Source organism: Lipotes vexillifer, unplaced genomic scaffold (assembly GCF_000442215.2).
Source record: "Lipotes vexillifer unplaced genomic scaffold, Lipotes_vexillifer_v1.1 scaffold652, whole genome shotgun sequence".
Taxonomy (NCBI): Eukaryota; Metazoa; Chordata; class Mammalia; order Artiodactyla; family Lipotidae; genus Lipotes; species Lipotes vexillifer.
This window is the reverse complement of record NW_006779703.1, coordinates 729454-742227: the sequence shown is the minus strand read 5'-3', so window position 1 is coordinate 742227 and position 12774 is coordinate 729454. Positions and strand designations below refer to the sequence as shown.

At 50.2% G+C, this 12774-nt stretch overlaps 1 protein-coding gene across 5 annotated transcripts in view; it reads left to right on the top strand.

Annotated features, from left to right (window-relative positions):
- The window catches only part of LRRFIP1 (LRR binding FLII interacting protein 1), a 149920-nt gene that overhangs the window by 112605 nt on the left and 24541 nt on the right, over nt 1-12774 (top strand). For 4 of the 5 annotated variants that reach the window (XM_007452905.1, XM_007452906.1, XM_007452904.1 and 1 more), the window contains 2 exons: nt 10427-10462; nt 10908-11033. In XM_007452905.1, coding sequence (XP_007452967.1) covers nt 10427-10462; nt 10908-11033 — 162 coding nt within the window. Of the gene's footprint in view, nt 1-10426; nt 10463-10907; nt 11034-12572; nt 12645-12774 lie in introns of all 5 variants that reach the window. The other variant, XM_007452902.1, reaches the window with a different exon arrangement.

Below are 12774 nucleotides of genomic sequence, written 5' to 3'. Positions count from 1 at the left end.
CAGGCCCCCGCCCTGCCTTGTTCAAGAGGAAGGTAAGATTTTCTTTTTAAGGTCTCATGAAGCGCTTTTATTTTATGATATTTTTCAGATATGTACATACTTTTTTTCTTAACATCTTTATTGGAGTATAGTTGCTTTACATCGTTGTGTTAGATTCTGCTGTATAGCAAAGTGACTTATAGTGAGGTGGATGGACTTAGAGTCTATCATACAGAGTGAAGTAAGTCAGAAAGAAAAACAAATACCATATGCTAACGCATATGTATGGAATGTAAAAAGAATGTTCTGAAGAATCTAGAGGCAGGACAGGAATAAAGACTCAGATGTAGAGAATGGACTTGAGGACACGGGGCAGGCTTAAGGGGAAGCTGGGACAAAGTGAGAGAGTGGCATGGACATATAGACACTACCAAACGAAAAATAGATAGCTAGTGGGAAGCAGCCGCATAGCACAGGGAGATCAGCTCAGTGCTTTGTGACCACCTAGAGAGGTGGGATAGGGAGGGTGGAGGGAGGCGCAAGAGGGAGGGGATATGGGGTATATGTACACATGTAGGAAGGTAGGATTTTGTTGTTGTCACTGTTGTTAAACTGAAAATGCATTTAGGGCTATCACAAATGTGAATACAAATCAAAGTTAAGAGGGCATAGCCTCCAGATGCACGAGTTGCTGGTGTTTTCCTTTACTAGAAGAGAGAAAGTTTAGGTAGATGGGTAGACAGACAGATGTACACGCAGGCCACCAGATAGAAGGTCCTGTGGCACTTTAAAAAGCCTTGCCTGATTTTGTATTAACCCTAAATCTTATTTTGTGTTCACTTGCAAAGATAGTAGAGAGGCAATCTTTTGCATTGCCCCGAAGCCGGCCCCACTTGTCCCGGTCTTCAGTTTCTGTGCCGGCAGGCAGCTCACGTTCTCAAGACCTGTCTCTTCCACATCGTGGAGCCTTCTCTGCGCAGGAACTAGGTGTCCTCCACACCCCAGCTGAACAGATGCTCTGTGTTACTTTCTTCCTACTAACCAAGAATTCTGTGTTATTTGATAGCGTGATTAAGTTTTGTGTTCTGAGTGGCCACATGTCGGATGCTGGGAAGACACAACCTCCTTTCCCAGGGCCAGCCAGCGGCCGCACTAACCTCTCCTTCCTTTCTGGGCTGCGCCTGGCTGGCCTCACAGCTAACCGGAGCCTTTGTCTCGTGGCCTCCGTCCTCCTTGCATCTTCGCTGACCTGTTCCTTTGTTTCCATCTGCGTGTCCCGCGGCCAGCTGGGTGGGCAGCCCTCGGAGCACAGCGGCCACTTCAAGTCCAGCTCCCGCAGCTCCTCGAGAGGCAGCTCGGCGCGGGCCAGCCCAGTGGTGAGTGGGCCTCTCGCCCTTGCTGCTGTCCACTTCCTCCCTTCCCCCCCTGCCCTTGGACCCTTCACTCCTCTGTCCCGTAAGAAGACCCCTCCACCTCCAAACGCCTGAACCGGGAGAAAGTAGGAAGGCTTTCCATGATTTATTTCAGGTCTAAGCAAAAGCAGGATTGGGGAGGATGCTTCCAAATTTAGAAAATGACTATTCAGTGAGCTCAGAATTGCACTGCTCAGTTTGCAAAGGACCATCTAGGAAGCTGCTGACAGCGGTGAAGAGATGAGGGTCTCACTGGGAGACGGGAACTTTGCACAGTGCGGGAGAAATGTAGCCATGTGCCTGGATGTGTTGTTTTTATGATTTAAAAATTTGAAGGCTCTTTTTGTATTTGTCCCAGTTAATTTATTTTTTTTTTACTTGGAGTATAGTTGATTTACAGTGTTGTGTTAGTTTTAGATGTACAGCAAAGTGAATCAATCAGTTATACATATACATGTATCCACTCTTTTTTAGATTCTTTTTCCATATAGGCCATTACAGAGTATTGAGAAGAGTTCCCTGTGCTACACAGTAGGTCCTTATTAGTTAGCTGTTTTATGTATAATAGTGTGTGTATGTCAGTCCCAATCTCCCAATTTACCCCTCCCCCTACTTCCCGCCTGGTAACCATAAGTTTGTTTTCTACATCTGTGACTCAATTTCTGTTTTGCATGTAAGTTCATTTGTACCATTCTTTAAGATTGAAGGGTTCACGGGGCACGAACTCATGTCCCCTGCATCGGCAGGCAGACTCTCAACCACTGCGCCACCAGGGAAACCCCTGAAGGGTTCACTTTTAAACATTTTGTTTGGAACGTTATCTGTTATTGGAGCCCAACAGTTTTGTAGGATAAAGTATCGGCCTGCGAGTGCCACAGCATCCCTAGCTCTATTCCATCCCCCACTGTCCTGTTGGTCCTCTGTTCAGTGCCTGTGAAACAAACGACAGAGCTGCTCTCCTGTTTGTCACCCGGCCTGAGATGACCCAAGTTCTGCTTCAGAAAGCAAGGGGTCCTGCTACCTAGTCTCCATCATTTAAGTCTCATTATTGTGTGTTTTTCCCATGGTCTTTGGAATATTAGACAGTTTCACCGCATCTGATGCTTTGTATGAGGCAACTGTATTGTTCTCTTGACCGTAAAGGATTGGCAGGGCACATCTGCCTGGGGGACATTTGGGATGGGGGGCTGACACAATGACCAGGGAAGGACGTCCAGTGGACAGGGGCTGGGCCGTGTGCCGAGCGGTGTGCATGCCAGCCCTGCACCACGGGGGCTGCCACACCGAGGACCAGGACCCCTCCTCATAGACCCTGGGCAGAAGAAGGCGAAGATGGGTGAGGTTGACTGCGGTTTGTAACTCACACAACACCACAGTTAGACGCGTCGATGTCTAAAATTCAGGAAGTGTTCCTGGTCATCAGAGAAGAAGCCGTGGGGCTGAGTCGCCCACTTGCACACGTGCACCCATGGGGTGCTGCTGATTTGTTTTTAAAATTAGATGCAGCCTTTTAAAGCCAGGAGGCTTCACACCAAATGCAGACATCTGCTTCTCCTGGCGACGCAAACAAAGGGATGGATCCCTATTGCTGAATCGGGGGCCTCAGTCCCCCTACGCCTGCCCTGCTCTCCCCGACTCCAAGGCCAAGACCAGAGCCATTCGTCACTGGGCTTCCCCTGATGCTTTCCTGCTAGTAGAGAAATGTTCTCTCCGCCATTTACACATCGAGGGTGAGAAAACAAAAGATAGATGAGGCAGGCGAGTATTCGAACAGGAGAGCCTGTTTCCCTGTGGAATTGAAAGCTGCCCCCCTCGCCCCCCAGCAATGAGGGGAATAGGAGAAGCCACTTCCTGACCATGCTCAGGTGGGGCAGGAAACGTGGGGTGGCGGACACCCCACAAAGTCCACTGCTTACTGCTCCAGCCAGGACCAGTGAAGCAGGGACGGTAAGATATCCAGCTGTTCCATATCACGTACGTTCAGTGTTCAGAACCTGGCACGTCCCTTCTTCTGCACGTGGCAGACGGGACTGAAGCGCAGCGTTCGTGAGCTGTGGGATCCCTGCTCCGAGGTCAGCAGCCCCCGTCTGCGCGGGCCTGCCTGCCTGCCTGGCGGCTCCGAGGTCAGCAGCCCCCGTCTGCGCGGCCCTGCCTGCCTGCCTGCCTCCACCTTCAGGCCCGTGCTTGCATGTTTCTGACGCAAAGCCATCGGTGTTTTCCCATGATAGACCCGACGCGGAGAGCCGCCCTTCCTCAGGCATAATGCTCGCTCTCTGGCGCTCACTTTGGGGAACACAAAAGTTCACGGTCGTCAGAAGAAGCTGAGGCCTGACCCCTCCTGGGCTCCCTGCCTGGCGCAGCTCAGGCGAAACAGGGAACTGTGCGCCCGTGATGGCCTGACGTCTTTGGGTTTATTCGGGCGTCAGAATGAAGTCAGCCTAGCAACGCGTCTAGTTCCCCGGACGGAAGAGACTGAAACCAGATATGAATTCCTCTGTCACCTGCTTCCTAAATCTGACAACAGTTTGCTCCCACAAAATGGGTTTAGTGGACACAAGAGAGGTAAGCGTTCATCGTGCCCATGTCCCTGGGGCTTGAGGACGAGAGGCGGGGGTCTCTTGGTAACTGGGGGGCCTGGCAAGACCTCCGCCACCATCCCTTGGTCCCTGGAGAGCCCTGGGTTTGCAAGACTCCCAGGGGCTTGACTGAGCTGATTTTTCAGTTCATTACACACAGGTCATCGGTTCCGTCTCCTTTCTCCCCTGACTCAGCTGCTCATTGACAAAGGTCGACTGACTCAGGTTGGCACGGTTAGTGAGCAGAGGTCAGCATCCGGGCACCTCACGCAGGTGTGGGGCGTCAGAGCTGAGGACGCCTCTGGGTGTGGCCCTCAGGAGGCAGAGACACCTGTGTGCCGCGCAGGGCACTTCCACGCAGTTATGGTGGCTCCCGGTCATCTGAAGGATAGAGCACAGGCAGCATTCCTGGCCTCTGCAGAGAGTCTGGAGGACAGAGCTGAGTGAGCCCTCTGCACTGTGCTTCCAAACCTCAGTCCTCTTCCACGGAATCTGCCCCACTTTTATTTTCTGAGCCTGCACAGTCACACCACTGGAAAGGGTTGGGAGTTTGCATTTTGGGCTTGCGAGACGAACAGTGTAAGTGGATGCATTTGGCCTTGTTGATTGGAGAGAGGCCGGGAAACTTGTGCTCAGACTCCCCTGGTCCTCCTGCCTGGGAGGGAGGCCTGCAGGGACAGGCGGTGCCCAGGAGAGGCCCGTGGGGTGAGTGACCCTCCCCGCCTGGCCTCTCAGCAGGACGCAAAGCAGGAAGGGGGAGTTCCAAGACCCAGGTTAAGATGTCGCAGCTCTCTCATTCCTGACTGGGGACACCTGGCCAGGCACGTAGACTTCCTGAACTCCACCTGGAAAGACAAGTAATGATATGCTTGAAAAACAAAAACAAGAAAAGATTTGGGTTGATAACCTGCTTCTCCTGGGTGAGTTTTCCAGGGCTGTGAGTGTTGTCCACTATGGCTCGGGGAGAATGATCCCGTCTGTTGATCCATCAGGAATATGGTTCCAGGGGGTGGTACGGGTGAGGGCAGGGGGCAGGGGCCTCTCCAGGAGGCTCTGGGTGTGGGATGTAGGCTGGTGCCCCAGGGGGCGGGCGAGGGGAGCATTGCCCAAGAACAAAAGTAACCAGAGTGAGGGAAATGATAGCTTGTCCCACTTTGAGAAAATAAAGGTACCTCAGCATCCGAAGACACGAAGTGTGCCCCACCCCCCGGGTCCTCCCGCCTCGTGGGGAGCAGAGAGGTTGCCTGCCCCATCTCAGGAGGGCATACACTATGGGACCTCATCTCATTTTTCACGTTCTGTAGGTGAGCCCTATTTTCTTCTCCAGAATCTTCTTGAGGAAGTTGGGGGTCCGTTCATTCAGCCAGTGTTTATCGAATGTTCTAGACACAGGGCTGCAGTGGTGAAGGAACACACCTGCTCCCCTCACAGACCTCAGCAAATGGGTGCAATACAGTATAGAACTCAGAGCAGGGGCTCGAAGGAAAAAGGCAGGATGCTTCCAGGGAGCTGGACTCAGGAGTCTGGATAATCCAGGCCCGGAGAACAGCCTGGGAGAGGGCCTCGCCTGGAGGGCCCGACGCAGCTGTGTCACCCAGGCCTCAGAACCCAGCGAACCTGCCGGGTCACGGAAGCACCGGTCAGGGGTGTCCTGCGTGGCGCCCAGGTTCACGCGCCAGTGTGTTTTCAGAGAAGCATTGGTGGTGAACAGGAATCTCAGCCCCATCTGAGTTAGAAAAACAAAAGACTGTAGTGACTCATGTTTTGTGTCGTGTGAAGAGGTGGAAGCAGGAACCAGGTGGAAAAACAGGTCTTGAATTATAAATACAAGAGTTCAAGGACCAGTCATTCAGGATGAGGTCAATATTATCGGATTTAAAACCAGAAATTTCCATTCTAATGGTGGCTTCCACTGCTGTTTATATCTGAAGGAAAATTACCCTTAAAATGGGTGTTTTCTGAGCAGCGTTCAGTACTGTCAGTTGGTTTCTCGAGAGGGATCCTGTGATGACACTGCTTCCGTGATCCCATTTCCCATCTGGGGCTTGGGGCACCACGAGGAAAAGTCCCTTTGTCCCTGGCCCCCTTGCTAGGGTCTTCCCACGCCCACCTACTGTACTCTGTCTCGAGGAAGGTGGGCATATGTGGTGGTGATATGGAAAACTTGGAATTTGAAACCTCACAAGACATTATATTTAAGTGAGCCTGAATAGTATGCTCATTTAGACACGATTTTAGAAGGTTGGAATTAATAAAATATTTAACGTGCTACGTTAAGTGTTTGTTTCTGAAAGGAAGAGTTGCCATAATTTAAAAAAGTTCACAGAAATTTTTTGGAAGTGACTATCTCCCGTAGATTTTAAAAGATGCCTTTTTATACACTCCATTGTGATTATAAAATACTGGTTTGCATGTTTCATAAGCCTGTTACTATAAAGTTTTCACACTGACCTAAAACGTTTAGTATTGCTCAGTGAATGAGAGTAAGAAGGCTAACAGGCTGCAAGGTCTGTGGTGCTGCCGCCCTTCCTCGGATAAGAAGGCGATGTCCACGAGGTCCTGTGGCTCGTGCCGCGTCCGGTGCTGCCGTGGGCTGCAGCGTGTTGGGGCACGTGTGGTCCACGGCATGCCCTGGGTCACATCATGCAGCAGAAACCACAGTGTTTAAAACCCTTCCATCTATTCTGTTTCTTTGTGTATTATTTTCAGAGATAAAGTACTATGCTTTATGTCAAATTAAACTCACCGTCAGGGTTACTTATCTGTTCCTTTGTTAGGGGCAGTGAGGGGTGCCCTGCCTGACCGAGGCTCCCTGGGCCGGTCCCACTCCGCTCGACGCAGGCTGCCATCTAGTGGCATCCGGTGGGGCTGCAATGGCTCCATGCTGCTGCACGGCTTTTCTCCCTCCCTCCCTCCCTCCCTTCCTCTTGCCTTGCCTGCCTTCTTTCCTTTCCTTCCTTCCTTCTGTTTTATTGGAATATAGTTGATTTACAATGTTGTGTTAACTTCTGCTGTACAGAAAAGTGATTGTTATATATATTCTTTTTCATGTTCTTTTCCATTATGGCTTATCACAGGATATTAAATATTGTTCAGTTCCCTGTGCTATACAGTAGGACCTTGTTGTTTATCCATTCGATATATAATAGTTTGCATCTGCTAATCCCAAACTCCCAACCCATCCCACCCCCAACCAGAACTGCACCCCTTTCCCTGGGGCTCCGCATACTTCTTAGGTTGCAGGAAGGCTGGCAAATGCACGTGTCCCTTGTCATTCAGAAAACAGACAAACGTCCGTCACCCTGATACTGAAATACACATTGGAAACAATAGTCCAGCATAGATTGGCTATAACTCTCATTGAGAGCTTAATTTTTCCCTCCGTGGTCTCTACTTAAAAACATGTCCTGAGTTTTCACATTCTGAGTTCGTTATCTATTTCAGAACAAAGGCTTTTTTCAAACTACTTTTAAACTAAAGAGAAGGCTATGGTTTTAGGGTTTTTTTCTCCCTTACTTGGTGTTTTGCAAATTACAAAAGCAGTGTGTGTGTTTATGGTGAAACAATGCAGAACAAAGCTATGCTAAAGGCCCCCAGGAAACCAGTGCTTTGGGGTCTGGTGTATAGTTGTTCTCGTCTTTCTCACAAGAAACACTACAAAAAAGAAAGTGGGGTCCTTATTTTATGGGCACGGATATCTTTGTAGGTGAACATAGGGTTTCTGGAGCTTCATTTCTCTAGGCAATATTTACCTATTGCTGATGAACAGTCAGGAAAGACACTATTTAAACTGCAGAGCAAAACAGCAACAGGCTTCTCACGGTAGCTTGATAGTCTGTTCAACTGAATCTTCCCTTTCCACCAACCGTTAAAATACCCTCTTTATTTTCATCTCATTAATATTTGTTCTGCAAACTAACTTATGCTAGGGAATAAAGGCCTTGTGTCCAGGAGATCTAATGAATGGATTCTGCAGCAGAGCCAGTGCTGGACAGTTAGCTTTTCCGTCGTTATTTGAAATTTTCAGGAATATTTGTATTCCCAAGTGGAGAGGAGACCCACACTTGAAATGCTAAAATCGTCCTCATGACTCAGAACATCTGTCGGGGGCTCCCTGGGGCTCTGCCAGGGAGGGTGAGATAGAACCATCTCAATTGTAGGCCATCTACAGATGTTCCAGAATATCTAGTTAGGCTGGTGTGACATGCACATCTGAAAAATATATAAGTTTACACACACTAAACGCACGTGCCAACAAATGGCAGGCGGTGTGCGACATGGTAGTGAGTGGGCTGTCTTTATCTAACAGGCTGTGACTGCCACATCGAGAGTGAAAAAGGATGCACGTGGCCAAGAGTGTCTGGAGATCTGTCCTCGGAGGCCAGCGGGCTGTGGCCCAGTGCAGAGGACAGTCCTCTGGGCGGAGGCAATGCCAGAATCCAAAGCCCACCCGCCCAGGGGCTGGCCTGGGGGCTGCAGCTCCGCCACGCCCTCTCCTCAGGACGAGAAGGAGACTGGTTAGCTGAGAGTAGAAAGTTCTTGCTGAAGACCCCGGTGTGAGCTGGGTGCGTGAGAACAGATGCAGTGGATTTGGGAGCCAGACCCGGGGGCAATATTGGATCTGTCAAAAAGCAGAAGACCCTTGAGCTTGACTCTCCTGAGCTCAGAGCTGGTTTCAGAAGTTGCCTTCTTTTGAGTTAATCAAGTATTTTGTACGATTCCATCTGATGCCCTTGGTCACCTGATGAGCTCGCACGCTTTGCTGTGTTTTTCTAGCGGTTGCTTCAGGCATCCTGCCCTTGGAAAGCAGGTTTGAGGAGCGTGAAGGAGAGAAGGTGGCAGTCAGTGAGCCTTCTTGGAGGGGGACAGGATGGTGAGGATGTGGGCATCCAGCCCAGCACGGGCCCAGAGGACAGGAAGTGGGCAGAGGACAGGAAGTGCCCGTCTTTACAGGAAATCACCGCCATCACGGCATCCTGACCTGTGCTTAGCGCCTGCACCCACATGCCCCGTGCATGACGGCGTTGTGGGCAGTTGACCTGTTCATCAGCCGCTCTGCGGTGGCCTTGGACCCAGACCCGTTAGGATTTGTCCACCTGCAGTCTGGATGGTCTGTGGCGTAAGCAGTCAAGGGTGACTGCAGGGTCCCAGCTCACTCGTGAGGTCTCCTGAATCAAAGGTGTGATCCCACCTGTCACGGGCGTCTTCAGTTGACTCCCTGGCCATCAAATTTAAGAACCTCTGAGCTACAGGAGGTGGGATTGGAGGCATGATGGGAAAATCCAGAGAGTCTGGAGACAACTTGGTGCAGGGTTCTCTCGCCCTCTGGGACCTTGCCCATGGGCTTTCGGAAAGGAGCCCTCAATGTGCCAAAAAGAAAAAAGAAGGAAAAAAGAAAAAAGAAGAGAAAGTTGGCCTTTCGTTGGATGCTCAGCAAAGAAAGAAATAGCACCAGTGCAGCCTCAGACTGTTGACCCCAACAGACCCCCACAGGGCAGGGGTCTCCCATAGGGTTGAAGCAGATGTGCTGCCTTGGGGCTCCACAGGCTGCTGGGGGTCCGCAGAGACCCCTGCTTGCAGGTGGGAAAAGAGAGGATTCAGAGTCCAAACAGGAAAGATTTTGAAAAGCCAAATTCTTGGGTCCCCCTTTTCACCCAGCAAATTCTCCTGTACCGTCACCCACCCCCAGCCAGCTCCCCACATCTGGGTGTCCGTCTCAAAATGTTTAAACTAGAATTTCCACATTGACTCAGTTACTCAGAAGCAGTGGAAAAGCTGCAGTTGTGGCTCCACTGCTTTCTCTTGCTTTGGAGACCAAGTTTAGTGATAGTCAAAATTAAAACTGTGTGGTTGCATCTTCCAGCCCCCAGAACCCTGGTCATATTCTCACATTCCGATCATAGTAATTGTGGTGGGTGAACGAGGCTGGTGCTTGTCCTGTCCCACACTGTGTCCTGCACACATGTAGAAACTGGTAAAGTCATCCTGTTCAGATTCAGTTCATTCACAAATCATCTTCCTGTGAAAATTGTGAAAGTTGAAAAACCACACGGTGTAATTCAACCAGGCTCACTGAGCTGCCCATGGGCCACCGCTGTGACACCAGCGTATCCGAGAGTCTCATGGCAAAGGAGTGTTTAAAATCACAAAGGGGGCTTCCCTGGTGGCACAGTGGTTGAGAGTCCGCCTGCCGATGCAGGGGACACGGGTTCGTGCCCTGGTCCGGGAATATCCCACATGCCGCGGAGCGGCTGGGCCCGTGAGCCATGGCCGCTGAGCCTGCGCGTCCAGAGCCTGTGCTCCACAACAGTGAGAGGCCCGCATAATGCAAAAAATAAAAAAATAAAATAAAATCACAAAGGAAGCTGATGCTTTATTTTATTATTATCTTACCCCCTAAATCCAGATTGTCTGTTTAATGCTTTTAAGTATTTAATATTTATCCTCTTTCCTCTCCAGGTTGAAGAGAGACCAGAAAAAGACTTCACGGAGAAGGTAAGGAATTCCTGGAGAGCTTTATATTGTGTCATCTATAAACCACGAGGGTCCCGAAATTTATGGATGAAACTAACAAGAAAATATATTGCTTGATCTTTAATAAAGAATTCCACCATGGAGTGAACAGGACTAGTGGGTGGCTCACCAGGCAACACACAACCTTTGGGGTCCCCGGGGGCGGGGCCACTTCCAGTGTGCGTGTTAAACCTGCAGAAAAGTGAAGGAATTCACGATGGGCCCAGCCATGGAGCTTACAGTGAATCCAGACAAACCCCGAGCATCCATGAGGCCCCTCGAGATGAACCTCTTTTTCTTGCTCACCATAAACCCACCGAAGATTTTCCAATTTGGAAACTGAATTCAAGTAAAGGTACCATCCTAGTGGACTTAGAGATAATTCTGGTTTTGGCTGAAATCCCATTTGCTTTCTGCCACTTTGTAGGGGTCTCGTGGCCTGCCTGGCCTGTCTGCAGCCACACTGGCCTCCCTGGGCGGGACTTCCTCTCGAAGGGGCAGCGGGGACACCTCCATCTCCATTGACACTGAGGCCTCCATTAGGGAAATCAAGGTAAGGCCCTCTACTTACGTGTGACCTAGAGAAACCTTCTGTGAAAATCAGTCTTCAAGTAAAATAAGATTTAATTTGTGAAGTTCCAGCCCTTTCTTCTCAGTCTGGTCTCCCCTCCCTTCCATTAAGCTTGGTGTTCTAGTAACAGTAGGGCCCGGCCCGGTTCTGGTTCCCGCAGGGAGCCGCCCCCGACTTCCCCGCCCCGGTAGGGCCAGCACACCTGTGCTGGGATCCCTCAGCTCCCTGGGCACACCTGGGCGAGACCCCTCACCACGCTGCCCTGAGGTGCTTAGCCACCTCTGTACACAGAGCAGGACTGGACATTCCGCCCACAGCACTGGCAGGTGCTGGGCATAGACTGCTCGCTGCCCCCGACAGTACCACCCTGCCCTTCGCGCATCCCCGCCCTCTGCCTGCAGCGTGCCCTTCCTTTCCCTTTGTCGTATGCATAATATGCCTTCAGTAGACCCCGTCGTGGTACTTTAGTGATTTTTGCTTCTCCCACTGGTCTGTGGACACTGTTCTCTGTTGCATCCTCAACACTGAGTGTGTGACAGAGAAATGGGCCACTGCTTGTTAAAGTAACTAGGGACGTTGCATCTGAAAAGGAGACTGTGCAGAGGGAAGGCTGAGTCACCAGACCTCATGTCCTCTGGAGAGAGCACCAAGGCCAGGGAGGCTCTTCCGGGTCAGATTTGGCTTCATATACGGACGAGCTTTCTAGTAATGAAAACTGGTGAAAGGGAACCAGCTTCCATTGGTGCTACCTGAACAGATGGATGGCATTTGCCAGGGAGGCCAGAGAAGAGCTTAAGCATCAGGACTGGTGGGACTAGGTCCCCCTGCAGACGCCTTCCAACTCCTGTGCTTTATAAGAACAATGTTTTGACTTCTGTTCCCGGAATGTCCCTCCCTGTGTGGTCCCTCGGCCTCCTGCAGCCCTTTGGTCATCCTTTCCCGCCTTTAAGTAGAGTTGGCTGCAGTCATAATCTGCGTCTGGTCTTGGGGTTGTGAGCGTGATTCAGTCGTTCAGTAAGGATTTACTGCAACTCCAGCTCACGCCAGACACCAGACCCTGGGAGTGTGGCGATGAACGAGACGGGAAAGTCGAGTCCTCGGGCTCTGTAAGGGCAGGGACAAGGCTTTGCTGATTTCTGTCTTCCGTATCTTACTGTATGTAGCACAGAGCAGACCTCAAAGAGCTTGAATGAACTGTTAAATATGAGTAAGTTAACCTGTTCCATTTTCAGAAGCTCATTTTATAAAACTGTGTAAAAATATATGAAGACACATACCTTTGATAAAATTGTGTGAAAATATCATATGAGATACACCTAAATGTTCATCTTTGTAGTGTTGAAATTCATCTTCTTTTCCTTTTAACACTTAAAAAAGTTAAACGAAGATTTGCTGCTCCAACTACTCAAATAAGGAAACCGCCCAGAAGTAGAAAAGAATCAGAGAATCGCCTCTCCGTCCTTGTGGTCTCTGTCCATTTTTCCCTTTGACATCATTTGCCTTTTTTGCCATTTCCCCCAGGAGCTCAATGAGTTAAAGGGCCAGATTCAGGATGTGGAAGGCAGATACATGCAGGGATTGAAGGAGGTGAAGGTACCGGCTTATGGAAGTGTGGGCTTGCGATATTAACCCAGCTTAACTTTCAAAAATCCTACAGAATTCATTCAGACTGCATGCTTGCTCCAAAGAGGTCCCAGACTGTAGACCTCAGAGCGGCAGGAAT